This window comes from Nicotiana sylvestris, chromosome 1 (genome assembly GCF_000393655.2).
Source record: "Nicotiana sylvestris chromosome 1, ASM39365v2, whole genome shotgun sequence".
NCBI classification, from domain to species: Eukaryota; Viridiplantae; Streptophyta; class Magnoliopsida; order Solanales; family Solanaceae; genus Nicotiana; species Nicotiana sylvestris.
This window is the reverse complement of record NC_091057.1, coordinates 174,898,265-174,920,003: the sequence shown is the minus strand read 5'-3', so window position 1 is coordinate 174,920,003 and position 21,739 is coordinate 174,898,265. Positions and strand designations below refer to the sequence as shown.

Sequence of the window (21,739 nt, the reverse complement as noted above, 5' to 3'; positions counted from 1 at the left end):
ATTAGGGGTTATGTAGACGTGATTGGGCCCCACAGTGTCCCCTTTTCACCAAACACGTTGATATTACAAAATTGTCCACGGCCCCTCCGTCGACTTCCTTCCAACCTTCTTTTTGTCTTTGCCGCCCTATTGGGTCCCACTATGACATGGCACATGACGTGTCACCCCGCACTCTTCCTCTCCTCCTATTTAAGCACCCTCTTACTCCATATTTCGCACCACCATTTCCCTTCGTCTTCTAATTCCATACAACTCAAGTAATTTACAAACTCTTTCTCTTTTCTCTCAACAGTCAATATTTTATTTTATAAGCTTTGATAAATTACCTAAATATGGCTGTTGATTCGGTACTATCATCACCATTGGGTCCTCCTGCATGTGAGAAAGACGCAAAGGCACTTCAATTCATCGAAGAGATGACTAGAAATGCTGATGCCGTCCAAGAAAGAGTCTTGAATGAGATATTGACTCGAAACTCACAAACTGAGTACCTTAAGCGCTTTAAACTTGACGGCGTCAGTGACCGTGAAATTTTTAAGAACAAAATTCCGGTCGTAACTTACGAAGATCTTCAGCCTGAGATCCAACGGATTGCTAACGGCGACCGTTCTCCTATCCTATCTGCTCATCCCATCTCTGAATTCCTCACTAGGTAAACCGTTAACATAATATATTATTCTGTGGATTCAATTTTACGTGACACTATTATTATTTTAAGTGTCAAAATAAATTTTCTTGGACTACGTAACAATTTTTTTTTGAATATTTTAATTTATTAATGAGTGTATGGTTTATACTTCACCGTGTAAAATGGAACGGAGGAGTACCTAGTTTGCTAGCTCTTTTTATATGCAAGCCTTTAATTGCTATACCTAAGTTATTGATTTTTTTTTTTATGTTAACAGCTCTGGAACGTCAGCTGGCGAAAGGAAACTCATGCCAACAATTAAAGAAGAGTTGGATCGTCGCCAGCTACTTTACAGTCTTCTTATGCCTGTTATGAACCTGTAAGTATATCTACGATTTAATAAATGTAAAACCAAATAGAGTTACGTTACCTCTCTTGGTATTCGAATTATTTGGCAAACAAAAAGCATACGTATTTCTTACGAAGCCTCATTTATGTGACAGGTACGTGCCTGGATTAGACAAAGGCAAAGGACTATACTTCTTATTTATCAAGTCCGAGACGAAAACGCCTGGTGGGCTATTAGCAAGACCAGTACTCACAAGCTATTACAAAAGCGAACATTTCAAAAGAAGACCACATGACCCCTACAACGTTTACACCAGCCCAAATGAGGCCATCCTTTGTGCAGACTCATTTCAGAGTATGTACACTCAAATGCTCTGCGGTCTTTACGAGCGCGAGCAAGTTCTTCGCCTTGGTGCGGTCTTTGCCTCGGGCCTTGTCCGAGCTATTCGGTTCTTGCAACTCCATTGGCCACAACTTGCTCATGACATTCGAACCGGGACTCTGAACCCCGAAATTACCGACCCCTCAATTTGTGAACGCATGGGTCTTGTTATGAGACCAAATCCAAAGCTAGCCGATTTTGTTACCGATGAATGTTCTAAGGAAAATTGGGAAGGAATCATCACGAGAATTTGGCCTAAGACTAAGTACCTTGACGTAATTGTCACGGGTGCTATGGCTCAATATATTCCTACTCTGGATTATTACAGTGGTGGATTACCAAAAGCGTGTACTATGTACGCAGCTTCCGAGTGTTACTTTGGACTCAATTTAAATCCCATGTGTAAGCCCTCGGAAGTTTCGTACACAATCATGCCAAACATGGGTTATTTTGAATTCTTACCACATGACCCTAACTCATCCCGTGACTCAACTCGTAATCTTGTTGACCTTGTTGACGTTGAAGTTGGAAAAGAGTACGAACTTGTCATCACGACTTACGCGGGATTATACCGTTACAGAGTCGGTGATATACTCCGGGTTACAGGGTTTCATAACTCAGCGCCGCAGTTCCATTTCGTGAGGAGAAAAAATGTTCTATTGAGCATTGATTCGGACAAGACGGACGAGGCCGAATTACAGAGAGCCGTGGAAAATGCTTCAAAACTTCTTAAGGAATTCAACACTAGCGTGGTGGAGTACACTAGTTATGCAGATACAAAGACAATTCCTGGTCATTACGTGATTTATTGGGAGTTATTAATGAAGGATTTAAACAATTCTCCTAGTGATGAAGTTTTGAACAAGTGTTGTTTGGCCATGGAAGAGTCACTCAACACAGTGTACAGACAAGGACGAGTTGCTTGCAATTCAATTGGTCCATTGGAGATTAGAGTGGTGAAAAATGGCACATTTGAAGAATTAATGGATTATGCAATTTCAAGGGGTGCTTCAATTAACCAATATAAGGTGCCAAGATGTGTTAGTTTTGCACCTATTTTGGAACTTCTTGACTCAAGAGTAATGTCAAGACACTTTAGCCCATCGTTGCCTCAATGGACACCTGAACGGCGTCATTGAGGAGAGAACTGTTTATTAATTACACATGCATGACTGACATGGGAGAGTCAATGAAGGATTCCCTAAACTTTTTCTTTTTGTCTTCTGTTTTTTCATTTTCTTGTCTTACTTTGTGACTAGAACGGTCCTGATTGTAACTAGACATGGACGTTCGGCAGAATTAGGTTTGTACGTTATGGATCAATTAACTTGTGAAAATGATGTAATATCCCAAGCTTGTTAAATGAACTGTTTCTTCCGTCCAAGTTTTAACTCGTCTACGTCTCGAAGAATTGATACCCCTAAGAATAATTTAGACACAAACAACAAATTCAACAAAGACTATATAGAAAACTTTATTAAATTAGGGAGAAAACTTGGTAGGAGACTTTTTCACAACTCATAAATTCTTGAATCTCTCTACATCACAACTACCTCTCCACATATGCAATAACACCCTTATTTATAATACTACAAAACCAAATTTGATCACTAGAATCTAGAAAATATATTCCTAGTTAGACATAAATTAAATAAACTACTAGTAAATATAAAATCCTAGACAACGATATAGGAATACCAATTAATCTTGGTTTAACTTCCAAAACAACTGACTATTTTTTACTTACTTTAAACAAATACATGATTCAAAGTAAGAGGATCTATATAAATTGGCGAATTCGGAGGTTATGTAATTTAAGAATTACAGAAAGAAATCATAAATCATAGTTTTTATCGTTAAAAACATTTCATACATATTTATAACATTGTAAGTAATTTTTACAGTATTAGTGTACCTTAACCCGTTATAGCAAGCTATTTACATTCTTTTTAAGATTATTAGATCATGTTTTGTTTCTTATAAAATTTTACATATAATGTTATTCCACGTAACTTAATTGATGACTTAAATATTATGTTGTGTTAAAGCGTAGAAGTAAAACTCTTTCAAAATAAATATATATGGGCAAAAAAAAGTGGTTTGTTTACCAAATATAAAAGAAAACGGGAGGGATTATTTAGCTCCATGTTTTAAAATATTATCTGTTCAAGATGAACATGACCCGTCCACGGAAAGTGGAAGGTCTTTATCACTATCTGCAGAACTTCGTCATTTTTTAGTTGCATTATTGAACTCTATTTTATAAGTATCTGCTATACATATAATTCAACTCTGTCTAGCCTTAGATACTCTTGCCAGGCTTTTAAGAATCTAACATTTTAATAAGTTGCAGTTTTGGCTTTTCGATATGCGAAGTTCAGTCTTTTTTTCTCTATTATTTTTGGCCTTTTGAGCTTAGCTAGAATTATCATCCGCGCGAATGCGCGGACATTAACCATGTAATATATTTGAGTTATTTAGATTATATGTAAATAATTTTAAAACTTATACTTTCTCTATTAAATATGGATAGTCATTGGATATTAATTAAGAAATATTGCATGAAAAAGATTAACCATTTCTCAAATTTCCTAGATATAATTCTATTTTTCTTTTTTGATACCATTCTCACCGGTGTCATTGGATCCTAAAATTAGTTGGGAAGCAAAATAATAACTCATATTTATGACAAAACAATCAATGATTGAGACTATGAAGGACTCTTTGGATACGACTTGACTTTTTTACTACTACATGCATAAACTCTTATTTTGTGTGTTGATATCTTTCAAAAATTATTTCTATTTTAAAATTTCAGTTTCTAAAATATTATTCTTAAATAATAATTTATTTTATAATAATGTAAGTCAAAATGTTATCTTTAATTCAAAATTCATTTTAGTCGGCCGTCTAAAAATTTAAAAAATTATTCAGCCAGTAATTTGTTTTTCCAGTATGGCTACATTTTGATATTTGACATTAACTATATTAAATATCCGAGTTATTTGAATGATATGTAAATAACCTTAAAATTTAAACCTTCTAAATAATCGTTAGATATCAATTATGAAACAATACATGAAAAAAGACTAATATTTTCTCAAATCTCGTAGTAATAATTTTATTTTTGCACCATTCTCATTGGTGTCATTGGAACCTAAACATAGCCAAAAAGTAAAATAATAACTCGTATTTATGTCAAAGCACAAAGGTTGACACAATATGAACGATTCTTTGGTTATGACATGACTTTTTTACTACGACTTGAACTCTTATTTAGTATGTTGTTATCTTTCAAAAAATATTTCTATTTTGACGTTTCAATTTCTAAAACCTTATATATTATTATCTTCTTAATTTCAAATTCACTTTAGTCGACTATCTAAGAATTTAAACGATTCTTTAGCCGGTGAAATTTTATTTCAATATGACGTGAATTTTAGCCGTAATAAGTGGATCTAGGATTTATACTTTATGGATTCAATTTTTAAGGTTTAGCGTTGAATTCATTATATTTTTAGAGTTATAGGTTCATATCTACTATTTTTATAATTTTAAGAATTTTTTACATATATATTTTTGCTCAGCATGAAAAGTTATGGGTTCAATTGAAACTGTTGTTAGCACTCTACATCTGCCTCCGCCTATATATATGTATAAATTTTTTGCTCTTTGAATCATTAAATGTTAAATTAGTTGACTGTTATTATATAACATTTCATATATTGTCTTGAAATTGCCAAGTAGTTTTTTCTCGACACCATACTTGCTTAACTTCAATGCAAATTACTCAAATTGCAGTTATATTCAAATTCAGATATCATATCAGTTTGTTAGTAATAGTGATTTTTAAAAATGAAACACAATGTAAATTAAAAAAAATATTCAAAGATATCCTTGTCTTATGATCTATGTATTTGAGTTGAAAAAAATATTTAAAATCGATGATATCAACTTCCAAATTTTTTATACTTAACATAGATGAAACAGAAGAAGAAATTCGTTGTCATCTCTTGTTTCTGGTTTTTAGATTTTTCATATACTTTTTCTATATTTATTTTCTTTTATCTTATTTTTTATGTCTTTTTTTTAAATAATAATAATTTATTTCTCTATAAAAGGATGAGTTTAAATAGAAATTGTCTAAATAAGAACTTTATTTATATTTTTAGTCTTTAGTTGAAATTCTTCCATATTTTTCTTTTGGCTTTAGAATCAATCTAAATAAGTGTTCGTCTTACCACTTAAATTAAAAATTTGAAGATTTTATAATTTATACATAATCCATATATAATATATGTATAATCGTGTGTTGTCAGTATATCATCTACGGATATTAGCTATAAAACGTAAACAATAAATCTGGCCAGATATTTATATAAATATTCCATAAGATTTCGGTTTCTTGATATTATCCATGATATGACTTCTATCATAATAATTTAAAAACTCTACAAAATTCAAAAATATCTTATCCATTTATTTTTAAAATTACATTATATTAAAAAAATCCATTTTGAAATAATTTGTTTACATTTAAAAAAAATATTTCATGTCATACCAGCCTTTTGTTTTTAAAATATACTTTTTCTTACACTTGAAAATTGCTATAGAAACTATCAATAAAGTTACCGTATACTATTTGCATTTATTAGCTTGCCACTTGGCTTAACCACAATGCAATTATATATGGTAACTTTCTTATTTTAATATATATAGAGAATATATAGAGATATAGATATATAGATTGCTGCTAATTAATATCTTTAGTGGAGTTTGAGAAAAAGGAAACATTTCTTAAAAATTCTGCTGTCTGCAGCCTGTTTGACCCGAGACAGAAATTCAATGGGAAATTCATGGACAAAAAATTAGTTAGTTTATGGTCGGCAATATAACATGGTTTGCCAACTTAGAGCAATAAATGAGAAAACATAAAAAATGGAACGATGAATAAACTTCAATTGATCTGTATAAACTATAACCTTATATACTATACTGTTAAGTTTTAAAGGTGGACATATTAATCCTTCATGCCTTGATTAGTGTAAGTGCCTATAGTTTCTCATAAAGATTTTAGTCCATCTTTATTTGTTGGATATAAATTAAAGACATTAGAATTAAGTAGAACGATCAGAAGTCTTTAAATTTAAGAAATGACTTCTAGCTAATTAAAAAGAAGAAAACACGATTAGAAAGTTGTATTTGTAAAATAATTTTGGAGAATATAAATTAACATAAATAGAAATGTTTAATTCGAGTCCACTGAATTCATAGTATTTCCTTAAGGAATTTAATCCCCTCCTAGTACCCAAGGTTGTGGATTATTTCCTCCCAGGATAGAACGAATTACACACTGGTGTAGTGACACTTCAAATCCCAGCGTTTCAGCGAACACAAAGTTCGGTAGCAAATCACACTTACTGTTGCTTTGTTTGATGTTAAAAGTATGCAGAAGAAGGAGGAGAAACTCATAAAATCGTATTGAAATTCTTAGCAGAATGGACTTGTATTTATAACCAATGTTGGGCTGAAATCTGAAGAGGTGCAACTCTTCAGAATGACTGTTTATGCAAAACGGCCACAACATGAATGCCATAACATAAATGGCTATTTACTCAGCAATAAAGAGGGAAAATTGAAGAGAGTAGTTAGTTTTCTGTTACCAAAACAGAAAACGAAAAATTGGATTTTAATTTTAATATTAATATTTTGTTATTAAAACGGATATTTAATAACATTTCTGTTAATATTTTGTTATTAACAAATAAATTTGGTCAAAAAAACTAATCAATCAATCATTAATCGAAAGTCGAGCGAACGACGACGGCGCGAGACTTGCCTTTTTCTCAACTCTTTAAGAACTAGAAGAAGAGCAATTGCTTATATATCCATAAAAAACCTTTTCCTCTTCCAATATGGGACAATGTCCCTTTGGTAGGAGGGAACTTAAAATATTTCCCTCCATTTCTCATTCACCCTCTTTTAAGCATTTATTGTCTGTTTGGCCAAACAAAAGTGCTTTTTTGGGCCAAAAATTGAGGTGTTTGGCCAAACTTTTGGAAGGAAAAAAAGTGCTTTTGAGGAGAAGCAGAAACTATTTTGGATAAGCCGAAAAAAATAGCTTCTTTCCAAAAGCATTTTTTTGAGAAGCACTTTTGAGAAAAATGCACTTAGAAGCAGTTTTTTAAAGCTTGGCCAAACACTAATTGCTGCTCAGAAGTGTTTTTCAAACTAATTAGCCAAACACAAACTACTTCTCACCAAAAGTACTTTTGAGAAAAACACTTTTGAAAAAAAACACTTCTCAAAATAAGCTGATTTTTGCAGCTTGGCCAAACGGGCTATTAATATACTTAAAACTAAAACCCCCACAAGAAGTATATAGAAAACACAAGAAGAATTGTGGCAAAATTTGGTAAGAGTAATTCAACGAGATAGATTTATAATCTTTTAATTAACGTATGACGAGTATTATTCTACTATATTTTAGACTATTATATATTCGTAATGAACTGAAGAGCATGACCCATCCATATGGAAAGTGACACGATAATTTCATATTTTTCTGTTGCATTATTGAACTCTGGTGTATACCAGTAAAATATAATTTGAATATGCTTATCCTAATTAGATACTTTTGCCATACTTTTAGGCCTTTTTTCTAATATCAGTTTTCCTTTAAATAGTAGAAGTTCATCAGTCCTTTTCTCTATATTTTTAAGGCTTTTCTGGTTTTAATTGCCTATAATGATTGCTTTCTAAAGACTCGAAAAAAACAAAATGAGTTTCAAAATTCTTCTGTCTCTGGCCTGCTTATTGACCTGAGACAGGAATTCAATGAGAAATTTATGGAATTTATAAAAAGAAAATCCTTTAGGTTTGGTCAACTGTCTAATATGGTTTGCCAACTCATAGCAATTAATTTTGAAACATAAAATAAGGTAAGGGACATGCTGATTATTCATTTGTTATTAGGAGCCATGCTACAAGAAACTCATTGTCAGAAATCTAAATTTCAGGAGGCCAATGAAGCATGGCCAGGTGGAACTTCCTTGTTGTACAATTACCTTTAAGTCCTTAACTTGTGAGCATAGTTACACTTGGGTCTAAAAGAACTTAGGATTCACATTTCAGTTAATGAACTCGCTTGAGACTTTGGCTTAGCCGATTTAGAGTAGCTGATAAACATTAGGTGCTGAAAAATACTTTTAAGTGCTGAAACTGATTTAAAAAAATAAGCAGTTATGTGTTTGGATAAAAGTGTTGAAATTAATAATATGCAGCTGAAGAACTGGGTATACGAAGAGTTTTGTATTAAAAAGAAGTATTTTATGGATAGAATAGTAAATATTTTGGTCAAACTTAAAGTGCGCTGAAATTTGATAAGTTGAGGGAGACCAATTTATGGTTTTTGGCTTATTTTTGGCTTATACTTTTAATTTTACCAAACGCATAGATAAGCCAAAAAGTGTTTATAAGCCAGTTTGATCAGCTTATAAACTTAGCCAAATACCCTCTCACTCACAACTTTGAAGTATTGAAATTACAAATCGGGCCTGTCAAGTTTTAAAATATGACATATTAATCCTTTATGCCTAAAGGAACGTGAATTTGAAATTTCAATTTTGACCCTTACAATTTGATTAATCCTCTTTCGTTACTTTTATGGCATTAACCTACACCATCTAATCTGAGAAAATTTCTTAACCAGTTTTTCCATAGAATGATTATATAAGAAAAAGATCGAGTTGAAATAGAATACCTTATCTCTTTTATGATTTTTGTCAATTTGTATATTGCTTGGATACCATGAAGGGAAATTTGAGCTTTTACTCCCATAGATATCGATATAATTTTAGTCCTTGAGATATTTTACTAAACACATTTAACCTTCAATATTATTTAAAATGTGCACTTTTGATCCATCATCTTGTAAATCTTTACAAATCTAACAAACTATCAACCATTACATCATTTAATTATGATGTTTTATGTTATGCACTGATATTAGATATTTGAGGGAATACTGTACAATATTTGAATTAATTAAAGATATACAAATAGATGCATATCAAAAGTTCTCACACAAGGATTATCGTAGCTAGGCACTGTAGTTGTGGATTAGTATCGTAGAAATGACACCAGGTATTCTCTATTCTAAAGGGTTCTATTTATGAATTAATCAGTGTCCTGAATTTCAGTTTTTCAATTCAAATTTTTGGGACAAAAATATATTGAATTTTCATGAAGTTAAGATTTTTAGTTTAAAATTTCAGGATAAAAATAAATATTGACTAATATTTAAATACCATCCCTGAGAATGACTATATGTGCACTTGTCCCATTAGTACCGACTAACGAGTCCAGTAAAATATTTCCAACCCAAAACAATGGGCTGGGCTCTGGCCCATTGGCGAAAGAGAGATCCTCCACACGTTTAGATCCTTAGGGTGCAAGTACAGTGTAGTCCCTTTTCCCGGGTCGGATCAGAAAGGGGAGAGAAGAAGAAGAAGAAGGAGACAGTAGCGGTTGTCAATGGCAACCTTCTCCTTCTCCCTCTCCACTTCTCCTCTTCCTCTCAAGCGCCTCTCTTTTTCATCCCTACCAACTTTTCGTTCCATCAAAATTCCTAATAAAACTTCAACCTTACGAACTGCTTCAATTTTTGCTTCTTCAGCATCTTCCTTTGATGGTTTCAGTGCGAGCAATCAGAATTCTAGATCCAAGGTTAGCTGTGATACCTAATTTACATATTCTAATCTGCTTTTGTTAATTTGGTTTAATATGTATGCTACAGTTCATAGTAGTTTGGGGTACTGTTTTGCTGATAAACGTAAATTAACTTGCCTTATATGTCTCTATATATGGAAAGTAATTTCCAATTTATGTTAATTAGATTTTGATTTGTGCACATAAGGCACTGACTGGCGAACTTGGATACTATATATATACACATTGATTTTTTTTAAAAGAACGTGTATATCTGTTAGAGTTGCATTTGTAGTCTTTAAATTTGGGACACGCTGTGGTCGGCTGGGAGATGAGTTTTAACTTTTAAGTAAAGAGACAAAATAATTTGGCTTTAGAGTTTTACTCATTCCAATGATGTAGTATTGATGCTTACGATAGCTGATCCTTGTGTTGATTCAGGGATGCGTATGATCGTCTATCCTGTAACTTACTATGGGAATGAAAATGTTTGATAATATTCGAGGTCACTAACTACAGAGGTTTGACATTGTTCTTAAAACATGGAAGGATACTTATATTATCATATTGGCATGTATATCACATATTGATTTGAGTTGCATTTATGTTCTTTTAGTCCATTACTTGATGTACTGCAAAATCTTTGAGGCTTTATTTATATTTATATCTATAGAAAAACAAGTATTCTCGTTATTGAGACTTGAGTTAAAAATATGATTTGCTCGCTGTCACTTTTGTATGTTGCGCAAGTGATAGTTATTCATTCACAAATAAACAACCTTTGGAATAGTGCCATAGGAAATATTAGCATAATGATGAACTTGATTAAAGATTGCTCTTTTTTTTCCCTTTTTGCTTCTTTATTTCTTTCCAGAAATCAGTCCTCTCAAATTTGATCCAAGAGATAGAGCCTTTGGACGTCAGCCTTATTCAAAAAGATGTACCGCCCACAACCATTGATGCAATGAAAAGAACTATATCAGGCATGTTGGGCTTGCTTCCATCTGACCAGTTTCAAGTTCTAATTGAAGCTTTGTGGGAACCAATCTCCAAGCTTTTGATCTCCTCAATGATGACTGGGTATGGTTTATTTTTTACATGATCACCTCGTGCCCACAACCTCATCATGCTTATGCTTAGCAGGATTTAGTTTTAGAGATCAAAAGAAACGTAGAGGAAAGAAGTTTTTGGTCCTTGAGTCTTAGATAGGCGTATAAGTAATGTACAGGAGCTATGTGCTTTTGTACTCATTTACACCCCTTGGATGCCTATTGAATACCTTGTTCTACGCCTTGGACAATTATCATATGCCACCAACTTTTATATATTGGAAAATGGTCTAGAAAATGATTTTACAAGGTAAAACATTTCTTCAGAAGATATTTTCCATGTAAAACATTCTCCTCCATCCCTAACCCACTATAAATTGAAAAAAGATGAACAGAAAGAAATGAGCGAAGGGATGAAATATTTCAAAATATGACTGTCATTTACATCAAATTCTCACTGTTTTTAGTGTTCACTCTCTGCTTGACTTTAATACAAAACCTGAAAGAATAATGGGAGTATGATGTTTTTAATTTCATTGAGACATGGGAAGGGGAGTAGCGAAAGATCGAAGATATGAACTATTTTTACAAAATTCTGGCAAAGAGGAGCTTAAATTGCTTCTGTTGCTCATTCTACTTGATGCTTGTATTTGAAGGTGGTGGGATTTTACTTGTTGTTGTTGTTGTTGTTGTTGTTGTTGTTGCTTGTATTTGAAGGTGTAGCATAAAGTGCACTCCATTGTAATATTGCAGGTATACACTACGAAATGCCGAGTACAGGCTTTGTCTTGAAAAGAACCTTGAAATATATGATAGAAATATTGATAGACAAAAGCATGTTGATTCCAAAGTTGGAGATGAGACCTTGCTGAATGAAAATGTTTCGAGCCAAAACTTGGAACATAACCGACCAACATCAGAAGGAAAGAGTGAACTTTCACCTGATATTCCAGACGTTGGTAAAATGACCCCTGAAGCTCAGCAATACATATTAGACCTACGGACTCGCCTAGCATCTTACCAGAAGGTAGAATCAGCACTGCAGTGTATACACCTTATATTAATGATTTAGTCCCCTTTAATTGTAGGATGTACCTTTTATTAAAGGACTTAGCATTTCAAGACTTTTTTCTATATAACATATTGGACCTAGAGTCTCACCTGGCATCTTAAAGAAAAAGGGGAATTAGCATTTTGATACTCTTTTGTAATTTTTGTTTTTTACTTGTTGGGTGGTCTGGATTTCCCATCTTCAGAGTATTTGATTATTAGCTTGTATGAATATGGTTTGTGATACTGATAAAGTACAAGTGAGAAGAATAATTCATTTGTACTGCTGACTTGCCTACTACAGTTCTACAGCTTCCCCAATACCAATTCACCTTTGTTGAGGTTTTAATTTGGCATTAGCGGAGGGGGAAGGGTTACTAAATGTTGTAGCTGATAGGATGTTTTGAGACGAACTATGTGCCATGTCGACTCAACTGCCGGATTTGCTTTCTAGTTACTTTTGTATTTCTTGCTTCATGTTGTTTGAACATTAAATTGACCTGTCTGTTGTTTTTGTGTATGGAAGGAACTCCATGAAGTTAAGAGGAAAAGTGCAGCTCTTCAGATGCAACAATTTGTGGGTGAGGAAAAGAATGAGTTGTTGGACTACTTAAGATCATTGCAGCCGGAGAAGGTAAATGGCTCTCTTTCTGTATAACATGTCAACTTTCCTTTTCCTTGAGTTTCATAGTGAGAGAGGGCCTTTTAGGTTGAGCTTTCTCTTTCTCCAAAAGAGACCATAGAATTACGGACAAAGTAGAGAATATACGTTTGGTAATAAAGTGAAATAACACCTATTCAAATTCTTCTTTTCTATTCAGAGAAAGAACAAAGACTTGCACACCTCTTTTATTCATACCAAGAATAGAAATAGATGCTTCTCTCCTTTTTTTGGATATCCAAGAAATCCCCGAGGAACAGTGCCTCATGGTTCGAAACTTGGTGCATAATGGGCCTGCCCCTCTACCTTTTCCACTTAAAAGTCAGGTTTTTTTTTTTCTGCGTTAGGGTTCCGACCCGTCAGCTAACCCACACATCACACAATGCACTTTTATCACTGGTCTAAAGCCCTAGGGGCGTTTCTCTCCCTCCTTTTCTTTTGCATAGTTTCATTATTGGGGGTAGGGAGGATTTTCTTTCCTATGGTGTTAATTGATTTTGCTACCAAGTCAACCTTGAAGCTTGTTATCCCGTTAGTAGTAGTTGTGTGTAAACTTGACTTACTCTATAATTTTTGCTGTCTTAATATGTCCTCTAGCTTTTCATTCCTTTCAGAATTGGAAGTTGGGAAACTTTTATCTTCCTATATTCCTATCTTATTGTCTTCCCATTGTCTTTGCTTTGCTTACTGCCACATCAATGCGAGCAGGTTGCTGAGCTATCAGAACCAACATCCTTGGAAGTAAAGGAGACCATCCATTCAGTAGTCCATGGACTACTCGCAACTCTATCCCCTAGAATGCATTCTAAGGCCTCTGATTTATCAGATAATACGTCTGCGGGAACTGTAAATGTTGGAGCTGAAGATTCCATCGATCTTGTCGAGAACACATCTATTCACTTCCAGCCTCAGATATCATTGACTCGAGATTATTTGGCTCGTCTGTTGTTTTGGTGAGAATACTTTCTTAATGATCTTATATTTGCAAATATATTAGTTTTCTAGTTGTACGACTGGGGTCTTGAGAAATTTGTCTTTAATTTGACTAGACTTCTATACGAACAAATTAGGAACTTAAGTTTATAGATATGTAGGTATATTGGTTCTTGAAAACGACGAGTAGTTTCTGGATACAATTATAGCCAGTTTGCACTTACTGTGTCGTACTTGGGGGAATCCTGTAAGGGTTAAAATAAAGAAGTTTCATGTACAAGTTGGAATCAAATGCTCTTGCTTGCTCCAATTGTATTAGTGTAGCTGCAACATCTGTTCTGTTTTCCCATTCTCTTTCAGTCTTGCTCTTGCTGCTTTGATCAGGTGTTTGCCTGTCAATCTTGGGCTTTCTGTTACTCTTCTAATGTTCAGTTCGTTAACTGTCAGTATGTGCTCGTATGATCATGTAATGTTGGCGTCTGTTACTCATGTGCTGGCCCGTCTGTTAACTGTCTATATGTGCTGCTGTGTTGCTTCATGATATCAAAATATTATTAGTATTTCACAATATTCTGAAAAGCCCTGGATTTCTGCCTTTGAGCTGAATGCTGAATTTTACTATTTGGTATTTAAAGACAGTAACTTTGTCTTCTTCTTTTTTCTTGATAATTTCATCAGGTGCATGCTGCTTGGGCACTACCTTAGAGGGCTAGAATATCGTGTGGAGCTTACTGAACTGCTGTCCTTGCCAAGTGAGCAAAAGTTCCAGCAATAAGCAAGTTGATTGACACCTGTTTTTAGCCAAAAAGGCTGAGAGGTATCAATAAGCAAGTAGATGGAGCGCTCTTCTCTTGTTTGACTCTGGCCGAATCCGTGAGACGTATTTGCTTGCTTGACATTTATAAATGCGTAGATCAGTGTATTGGGTGAAATATGTTTATGCAAATGGTACGCGGTTGTGTAAGTATTTGATGGAACACTCAGACAGACCTATTATTGTCTGACTTTTATTTACAATGCCTGTCTGGACACTGTTGATAAGCATGTAAAATATGTTATTTGATGTACAAAGTATTTTAGAGCTTTGAACTAGTGCTAAGATTTTCAGGATACACTGTACATACTCTTTTATAATTGGAGAATAAATACGTTTCAAATTTTTCTTTTCTTTCCCTTTTCTCCTTTCCAGAGGAGTATGTCGGGTGTTGCAAAAATAGTATTGGCTTTATTGTTATGGTGGGAAAAATTCGGTGACCATATGTGAAATTAACCACACTTAGATGTCTGGACAGGCCTTTACCATTTAATTGGATTAAATGGTATAATGCTGGTATCTAGGATGTTTAAAGCCTAAATCTTAGCAATCATCTTTCCATTAACCTATTTAATAGAATATCAAGAAGATGATACATGTTATAGCATATTTTAACCGCGTAACTGAATCTTGTTTTGACATTTTTGCTTGAAGTCATTCGTGGGGCTTTCTAGATAGTGTTTTTAATTCTCCATGTTCTCTTTTCTATGGAGTCTAATTAATCAGTAGCAAGCATTTAATAAAAATGGCAGGATTTAATATTATAATTTCTCAATTCCCACACAAGATTTGGTAACATTAATAGAGGTCACAAACATTAACAGGTCCTAGAGGAGCTCATTTATTCAGGAAGTTTAACAAACACAAAAAAGTCTTGTTACTCGAACTAAATACTAGTAAAAATACTTTTAGGTACACAAGCAGGAGAAGAAATCTGGTTTTATTTTTAAGGACATTTAGGCTTTCCCTTAAAGTTTTTCATGTCCCTATAACAAGGGCACTGATGCTTGTTGCCATAAGTCCCAGTAGGAACACATTTGCACTTTGCACAGCACAGCACAACTCGCAGTATTTCACACATCGATCCTTCACTCCTGCCTTGGAACACCGTGTTGAAGTTTGGCAAAATGCCAAAGTCCCACATTGGTTGGGAGTTAAGTTTGGGGGGATTTTTCCCCTATAAAAGAAGGCCTAATGTTTAGGATTGAAACACACCTCTCATTTGCCTTCTCATCTGTTTAAGGCATTTGTATCTTCTCTCTTTAGTATTATTTCACTTGTATTTTTGGAGTGGAATAAAATATTTGGTTGTGTCCGAGGAGTAGGCAAAATTAGCCGAACCTCGTAAATTCTGGTGTTCCCTTTATTATTGCTTTATTGTCTTATTTATTATTTGGTGGTTGTCATAATTTTTGGTATAGTAGTTGTGACTTATTCACACTCTATACATTTGGCTTCCGCAACAATTGGTATCAGAGCCAAGGTACTGTCTAAGTATGCTCTGTGGTTGCAGCATAGTCTGATCTTCCACATCAGAAAAGATTTATCTTGGTAACTGAGTCAAGGTTCTGTCTGAGTATGCTCTGTGGTTGCAGCTTAGTCTGATCTTCCACACCAGAAAGGAAATAATCTTGATTTGTGTCGTCAGCTATTAAATAATATTTGTGTCAAAGATGGGAGACAATAAACAAGAAGAATCTACATCAAGTGTCAACAATACGTCATCATTGGCATCTTCGCTTATGACAAGAATTGTGTCAAATGCGAAATTTGCGGTCGAAATATTTGACGGGTCCGGACATTTTGGGATGTGGCAAGGCGAGGTTCTAGATGTCCTTTTTCAACAAGGGCTAGATCTGGCCATTGAAGAAAAGAAACCAGATGTTATTGGAGAAGAAGATTGGAGAATTATCAACCGTGTTGCTTGCGGTACCATTCGATCCTACCTTGCTAGAGAGCAGAAATATCCATACACAAAGGAAACTTCTGCAAGTAAATTATGGAAAGCACTGGAGGATAAATTTTTGAAGAAAAACAGTCAAAATAAATTGTACATGAAGAAGAGACTGTTTCACTTCACCTATGTTCCTGGTACCACGATGAATGAACATATCACCAGTTTCAATAAGTTGGTTACAGATTTGCAAAATATGGATACAACTTATGATGATGGTGACTTGGCCTTGATGTTGTTGGCGTCACTTCCTGATGAGTACGAGCACCTTGAAACTACTCTACTCCATGGAAATGACGAAGTTTCTCTCAGAGAAGTTTGTTCGGCTTTGTACAGCTATGAACAAAGAAAGCGAGAAAAACAGAAGGGCGGAGAAGGAGAAGCACTATTTGTGAGGGGTCGTCCTCAAAATCAAACGAGGACAAAGAAGGGAAGATCCAAGTCAAGATCCAGACCCAGCAAAGATGAATGTGCCTTTTGTCGAGAAAAAGGGCACTGGAAGAAAGACTGTCCGAAGTTGAAGAATAAGGCCAAACATAACAATGGAAAGGCCATTATGGATTCAAATGTAGCTGATTGTGATGATTCAGACTTCTCATTAGTTACAACAGAGTCATCAACATCATCAGACATATGGTTGATGGACTCGGCTTGTAGCTATCATATGTGTCCCAACAGGGACTGGTTCATGGAATTTCAAGAAGGAGAATATGGAGTCATCCACACAGCGGATAACAGCCCTCTTACCTCATATGGCATTGGTTCAATACGATTAAGGAACCATGATGGAATGATCAGAACATTGATAGATGTTCGATATGTACCGGATTTGAAGAAGAATCTCATCTCTGTGGGAGCCCTAGAATCAAAAGGGTTCAAAATCATTGCAGAAAATGGAGTGATGAGAGTATGCTCCGGTGCACTAGTGGTAATGAAGGCTAATCGGAAGAATAATAATATGTACCGCTATCGTGGCAGTACAGTTATTGGGACAGCGACAGTAACATCCAGTGACGACAAAGAGGCAGAAGCAACCAAGCTATGGCACATGCGCTTGGGACATGCTGGAGGAAAATCCTTGAAAACTCTATCAGATCAAGGATTGTTAAAAGGAGTAAAGGCTTGCAACTTGGAGTTTTGTGAGCATTGTGTCAAAGGGAAACAGACAAGGGTTAAATTTGGTACAGCGATCCATAATACTAAAGGCATTTTGGATTATGTACACTCTGATGTTTGGGGTCCTTCCAAAACACCTTCATTGGGTGGGAAGCACTATTTTGTAACCTTTGTTGATGATTTTTCTCGAAGAGTGTGGGTGTATACAATGAAAAACAAAGATGAAGTGCTGGGAATTTTTCTCAAATGGAAGACGATGGTGGAGAATCAAACAGGCAGGAGGATCAAGTGTATTCGCACAGACAATGGAGGTGAATACAAAAATGATCATTTCAATAAGGTCTGTGAAAATGATGGCATCGTCCGACACTTCACTGTTAGACATACACCACAACAGAATGGAGTGGCAGAACGTATGAACCGGACCTTGCTGGAGAAGGTACGGTGTATGTTGTCCAATGCTGGCTTGGGCAAAGAATTTTGGGCTGAGGCAATTACATATGCATGTCACCTCATTAATCGTCTACCATCTGCTGCTATTGATGGCAAAACACCATTTGAAAAATGGTACGGAAAACCTGCTGTAGATTATAACTCTTTGCACGTGTTTGGCTCAACTGCATATTATCATGTGACGGAGTCAAAATTGGATCCAAGGGCAAAGAAGGCTATTTTTATGGGAATTACTTCTGGAGTCAAAGGATATCGCTTATGGTGCCCTATGACAAAGAAAGTAATATTCAGCAGAGATGTTACCTTTGATGAATTTGCTATGGTAAATAAGGTAACAGAAGATACCAAACAAAATGAAGGTGCTTCTAAGCAGGTGGAGTTTGAGGGAAAATTTATTTTTCCTACACAAGAAGCAGAGGAGGAAACAAATGAAGATTACCCTCTGGAAGGAGAGCCAGTAGAGGAGATTCCAACTCAGGAATCTCAACAACAACTTGAATCAATAGCAACCAGCAGGCCAAAAAGAACAATAACGAAACCTGTTCGTCTCATAGAGACGGTTGCTTGTGCAACCTCAATTGTAGCTGATGATGTTCCTACTACTTATAAAGACGCTGTCCAAAGTTCAGAAGAAGATAAGTGGAGGATTGCCATGAATGATGAAATACAGTCCCTTCATCAGAATCATACATGGAGATTGGCCAATCTCCCGAAGGGAAAGAAAGCAATTGGGTGCAAATGGGTATTTGCAAAGAAGGAAGGATTTCCTAACCAAGTAGATGTTCGCTACAAAGCAAGATTGGTGGCCAAAGGATATGCTCAAAAGGAGGGAATTGATTACAATGAAGTGTTTTCTCCAGTTGTAAAACATTCCTCCATTAGAATTATGTTGGTTTTGGTAGCACAATTGGATTTGGAACTAGTTCAGATGGATGTAAAAACTGCGTTTTTACATGGAAACTTGGAGGAGGAAATCTACATGACTCAGCCAGAAGGATTCAAAGTTGCTGGAAAAGAAAATATGGTGTGCAAACTTGAAAAATCGTTGTACGGATTGAAACAATCTTCTAGACAATGGTACAAGCGATTTGACGAGTTTATGTTACGGCAAGGGTACAAGAGAAGCAAATACGATCATTGTGTGTATTTGCACAAGCTTAAAGATGGTTCCTTTGTATATCTTCTCCTATATGTTGATGATATGTTGATAGCTTCCAAGAATTCGGAAGAAATTGATAAGTTGAAGATTCAACTGAAGAAGGAGTTCGAGATGAAGGATTTGGGTGAGGCAAAGAAAATTCTTGGCATGGAGATAATTAGAGATAGACGTTCAAAGAAACTCTGTTTATCTCAAAAGGAATATTTGAAGAGAGTACTTCAACGTTTTGGCATAGATGACAAGACTAAGCCAGTTAGTACTCCACTTGCTTCCCATTTTAAGCTAAGTACTACTATGTCGCCAATGGATGAAGCTGAACGAGAGTATATGTCAAAGGTACCATACGCAAATGTTGTTGGTAGCTTGATGTATGCAATGGTTTGCACAAGGCCTGACATTTCACAAGCTGTTGGAGTTATTAGCAGATATATGCACAATCCAGGGAAGGAGCATTGGCAAGCTGTGAAGTGGATTCTACGGTATATTCATAATACTGTAGATGTCGGGTTAGTTTTTGAGCAGGAAGACAATCAGTTTGTAGTTGGATATTGTGACTCAGATTTTGCGGGTGATATGGACAAACGAAGATCAACTACTGGTTATGTGTTTACTTTTGCAAAGGCACCAGTTAGTTGGAAGTCTACTTTGCAGTCAACAGTTGCTTTGTCTACAACAGAGGCAGAGTACATGGCTATTACAGATGCTGTGAAAGAGGCAATTTGGCTTCAAGGATTGCTAAAGGAGCTTGGTGTTGAACAAAAAGGTATCACAATTTTTTGTGATAGTCAAAGTGCTATTCAATTAGCGAAGAACCAAGTTTATCATGCAAGGACGAAGCACATTGATGTTCGGTATCATTTCGTACGAGAAATCATAGAAGAAGGTGGAGTCACGGTGAAGAAAATTCATACTACAGAGAATCCTGCTGATATGCTGACAAAGGTGGTGACTGCGGTCAAGTTTCAACATTGTTTGGATTTGATCAACATTGTTGAACACTGAAGATTGAAGATGAAGACACAACCAAAATTTGTTATTGAGAGAGAATTGAAAATGTGGAATTTTGCCAAGGTGGAGATTTGTTGAAGTTTGGCAAAATGCCAAAGTCCCACATTGGTTGGGAGTTAAGTTTGGGGGGATTTTTCCCCTATAAAAGAAGGCCTAATGTTTAGGATTGAAACACACCTCTCATTTGCCTTCTCATCTGTTTAAGGCATTTGTATCTTCTCTCTTTAGTATTATTTCACTTGTATTTTTGGAGTGGAATAAAATATTTGGTTGTGTCCGAGGAGTAGGCAAAATTAGCCGAACCTCGTAAATTCTGGTGTTCCCTTTATTATTGCTTTATTGTCTTATTTATTATTTGGTGGTTGTCATAATTTTTGGTATAGTAGTTGTGACTTATTCACACTCTATACATTTGGCTTCCGCAACACACCGAGCCTTGCATTTGCGGGCACAGTACACTGCACCATGTCCATAGTAAATTGAGTTTAACTTCTATAAACTGACCGTATAAAAGTATTTTACACTATTAGGTCACTTGAAAGATAATTACATGCAATTATCTATAAAAGTAAGATTAGTAACTCGAAAAATAAGACAGTTTACCTGCTGCAGCGACAGGTTAAATGCACTTGAGTTAGTTGAGTATAAAAATTATTTATACAATGTATATAATTTAAATCCTTGTAAATTTCATGCAGTCAGTTAGATGTTTTGGTAGAGAAAGAGTTTTAGCGCAACGACAATGGTTGTTATCCTGTGACGAGAAGATCATAGTTGAAATCCTGCAAACAACATCTTACAAAAATACAACATTATGTAAAAATAAAATGAACATACGTCGACTTATTTGGACTGCGTACATAGATGCATTGGATACTCTTTTCTATTGAGCAGTTTTGCTAGAATGAATGCCACCAATGTTAAGCTAATTTACCTGATTTGGCCGTTGCGATTTCAAGAAAGGAGGATGTCAAAAGAAGAGCAAACACCAACATAAAAGCTACGAAAATCCTCTTCATTTTGTCTTTCAACTCTCTTCACTTCTCGTACAGAATTTGGCAGAGAAGAAATGTTTCTTAGGAAGCTCAGAACTTTAAGCAATATAATAGTAGAAAGACACAACATGGGTATTTGTAGCCCCGTTACAAGAGAGGAGTCTCGGACTGTTTTGTTTTTATCTTAATTTATTTTTCTGTTTTATATTCCTTGACAATGGCTCATATAAGTAAAATGGGAAACACGTGCCATCAATGGCGTAATCTAGCGCAAACGGTGTTAGTTTATTACTCCGGTCCACAATAAATAACCAATTTGCTTTTTTATTTTGGTCCAAAATAAATATCCATTTATATAATCAAGAAAAAATTTAATTTGTTTTTCCAAAATTACCCTTATGTTCGTATTGCTAAAAAGTCATTTACTCCTCACATTTGAGAAGAGAAGTAAGTGCTACTATAACTATGGTGCAACATTTA

General features: G+C 35.0%; 2 protein-coding genes across 2 annotated transcripts; both read left to right on the top strand.

Annotated features, from left to right (window-relative positions):
• Positions 1–217: 217 nt before the first annotated feature.
• LOC104222507 (probable indole-3-acetic acid-amido synthetase GH3.1) lies at positions 218–2,742 on the top strand. The gene is made up of 3 exons (XM_009773738.2): positions 218–652; positions 906–1,007; positions 1,132–2,742. Exons 1-3 carry the CDS (start codon positions 333–335, stop codon positions 2,495–2,497), a joined length of 1,788 nt encoding a protein of 595 aa, XP_009772040.1. The 5' UTR covers positions 218–332; the 3' UTR covers positions 2,498–2,742.
• Positions 2,743–9,817: 7,075 nt separating this feature from the next.
• Positions 9,818–14,928, top strand: LOC104222508 (uncharacterized). The gene is made up of 6 exons (XM_009773741.2): positions 9,818–10,085; positions 10,942–11,147; positions 11,870–12,143; positions 12,693–12,800; positions 13,536–13,780; positions 14,439–14,928. The coding sequence occupies exons 1-6, from the start codon at positions 9,894–9,896 to the stop codon at positions 14,533–14,535; spliced, it is 1,122 nt and encodes a 373-aa protein (XP_009772043.1). The 5' UTR covers positions 9,818–9,893; the 3' UTR covers positions 14,536–14,928.
• The last annotated feature ends 6,811 nt before the right edge of the window (positions 14,929–21,739 follow it).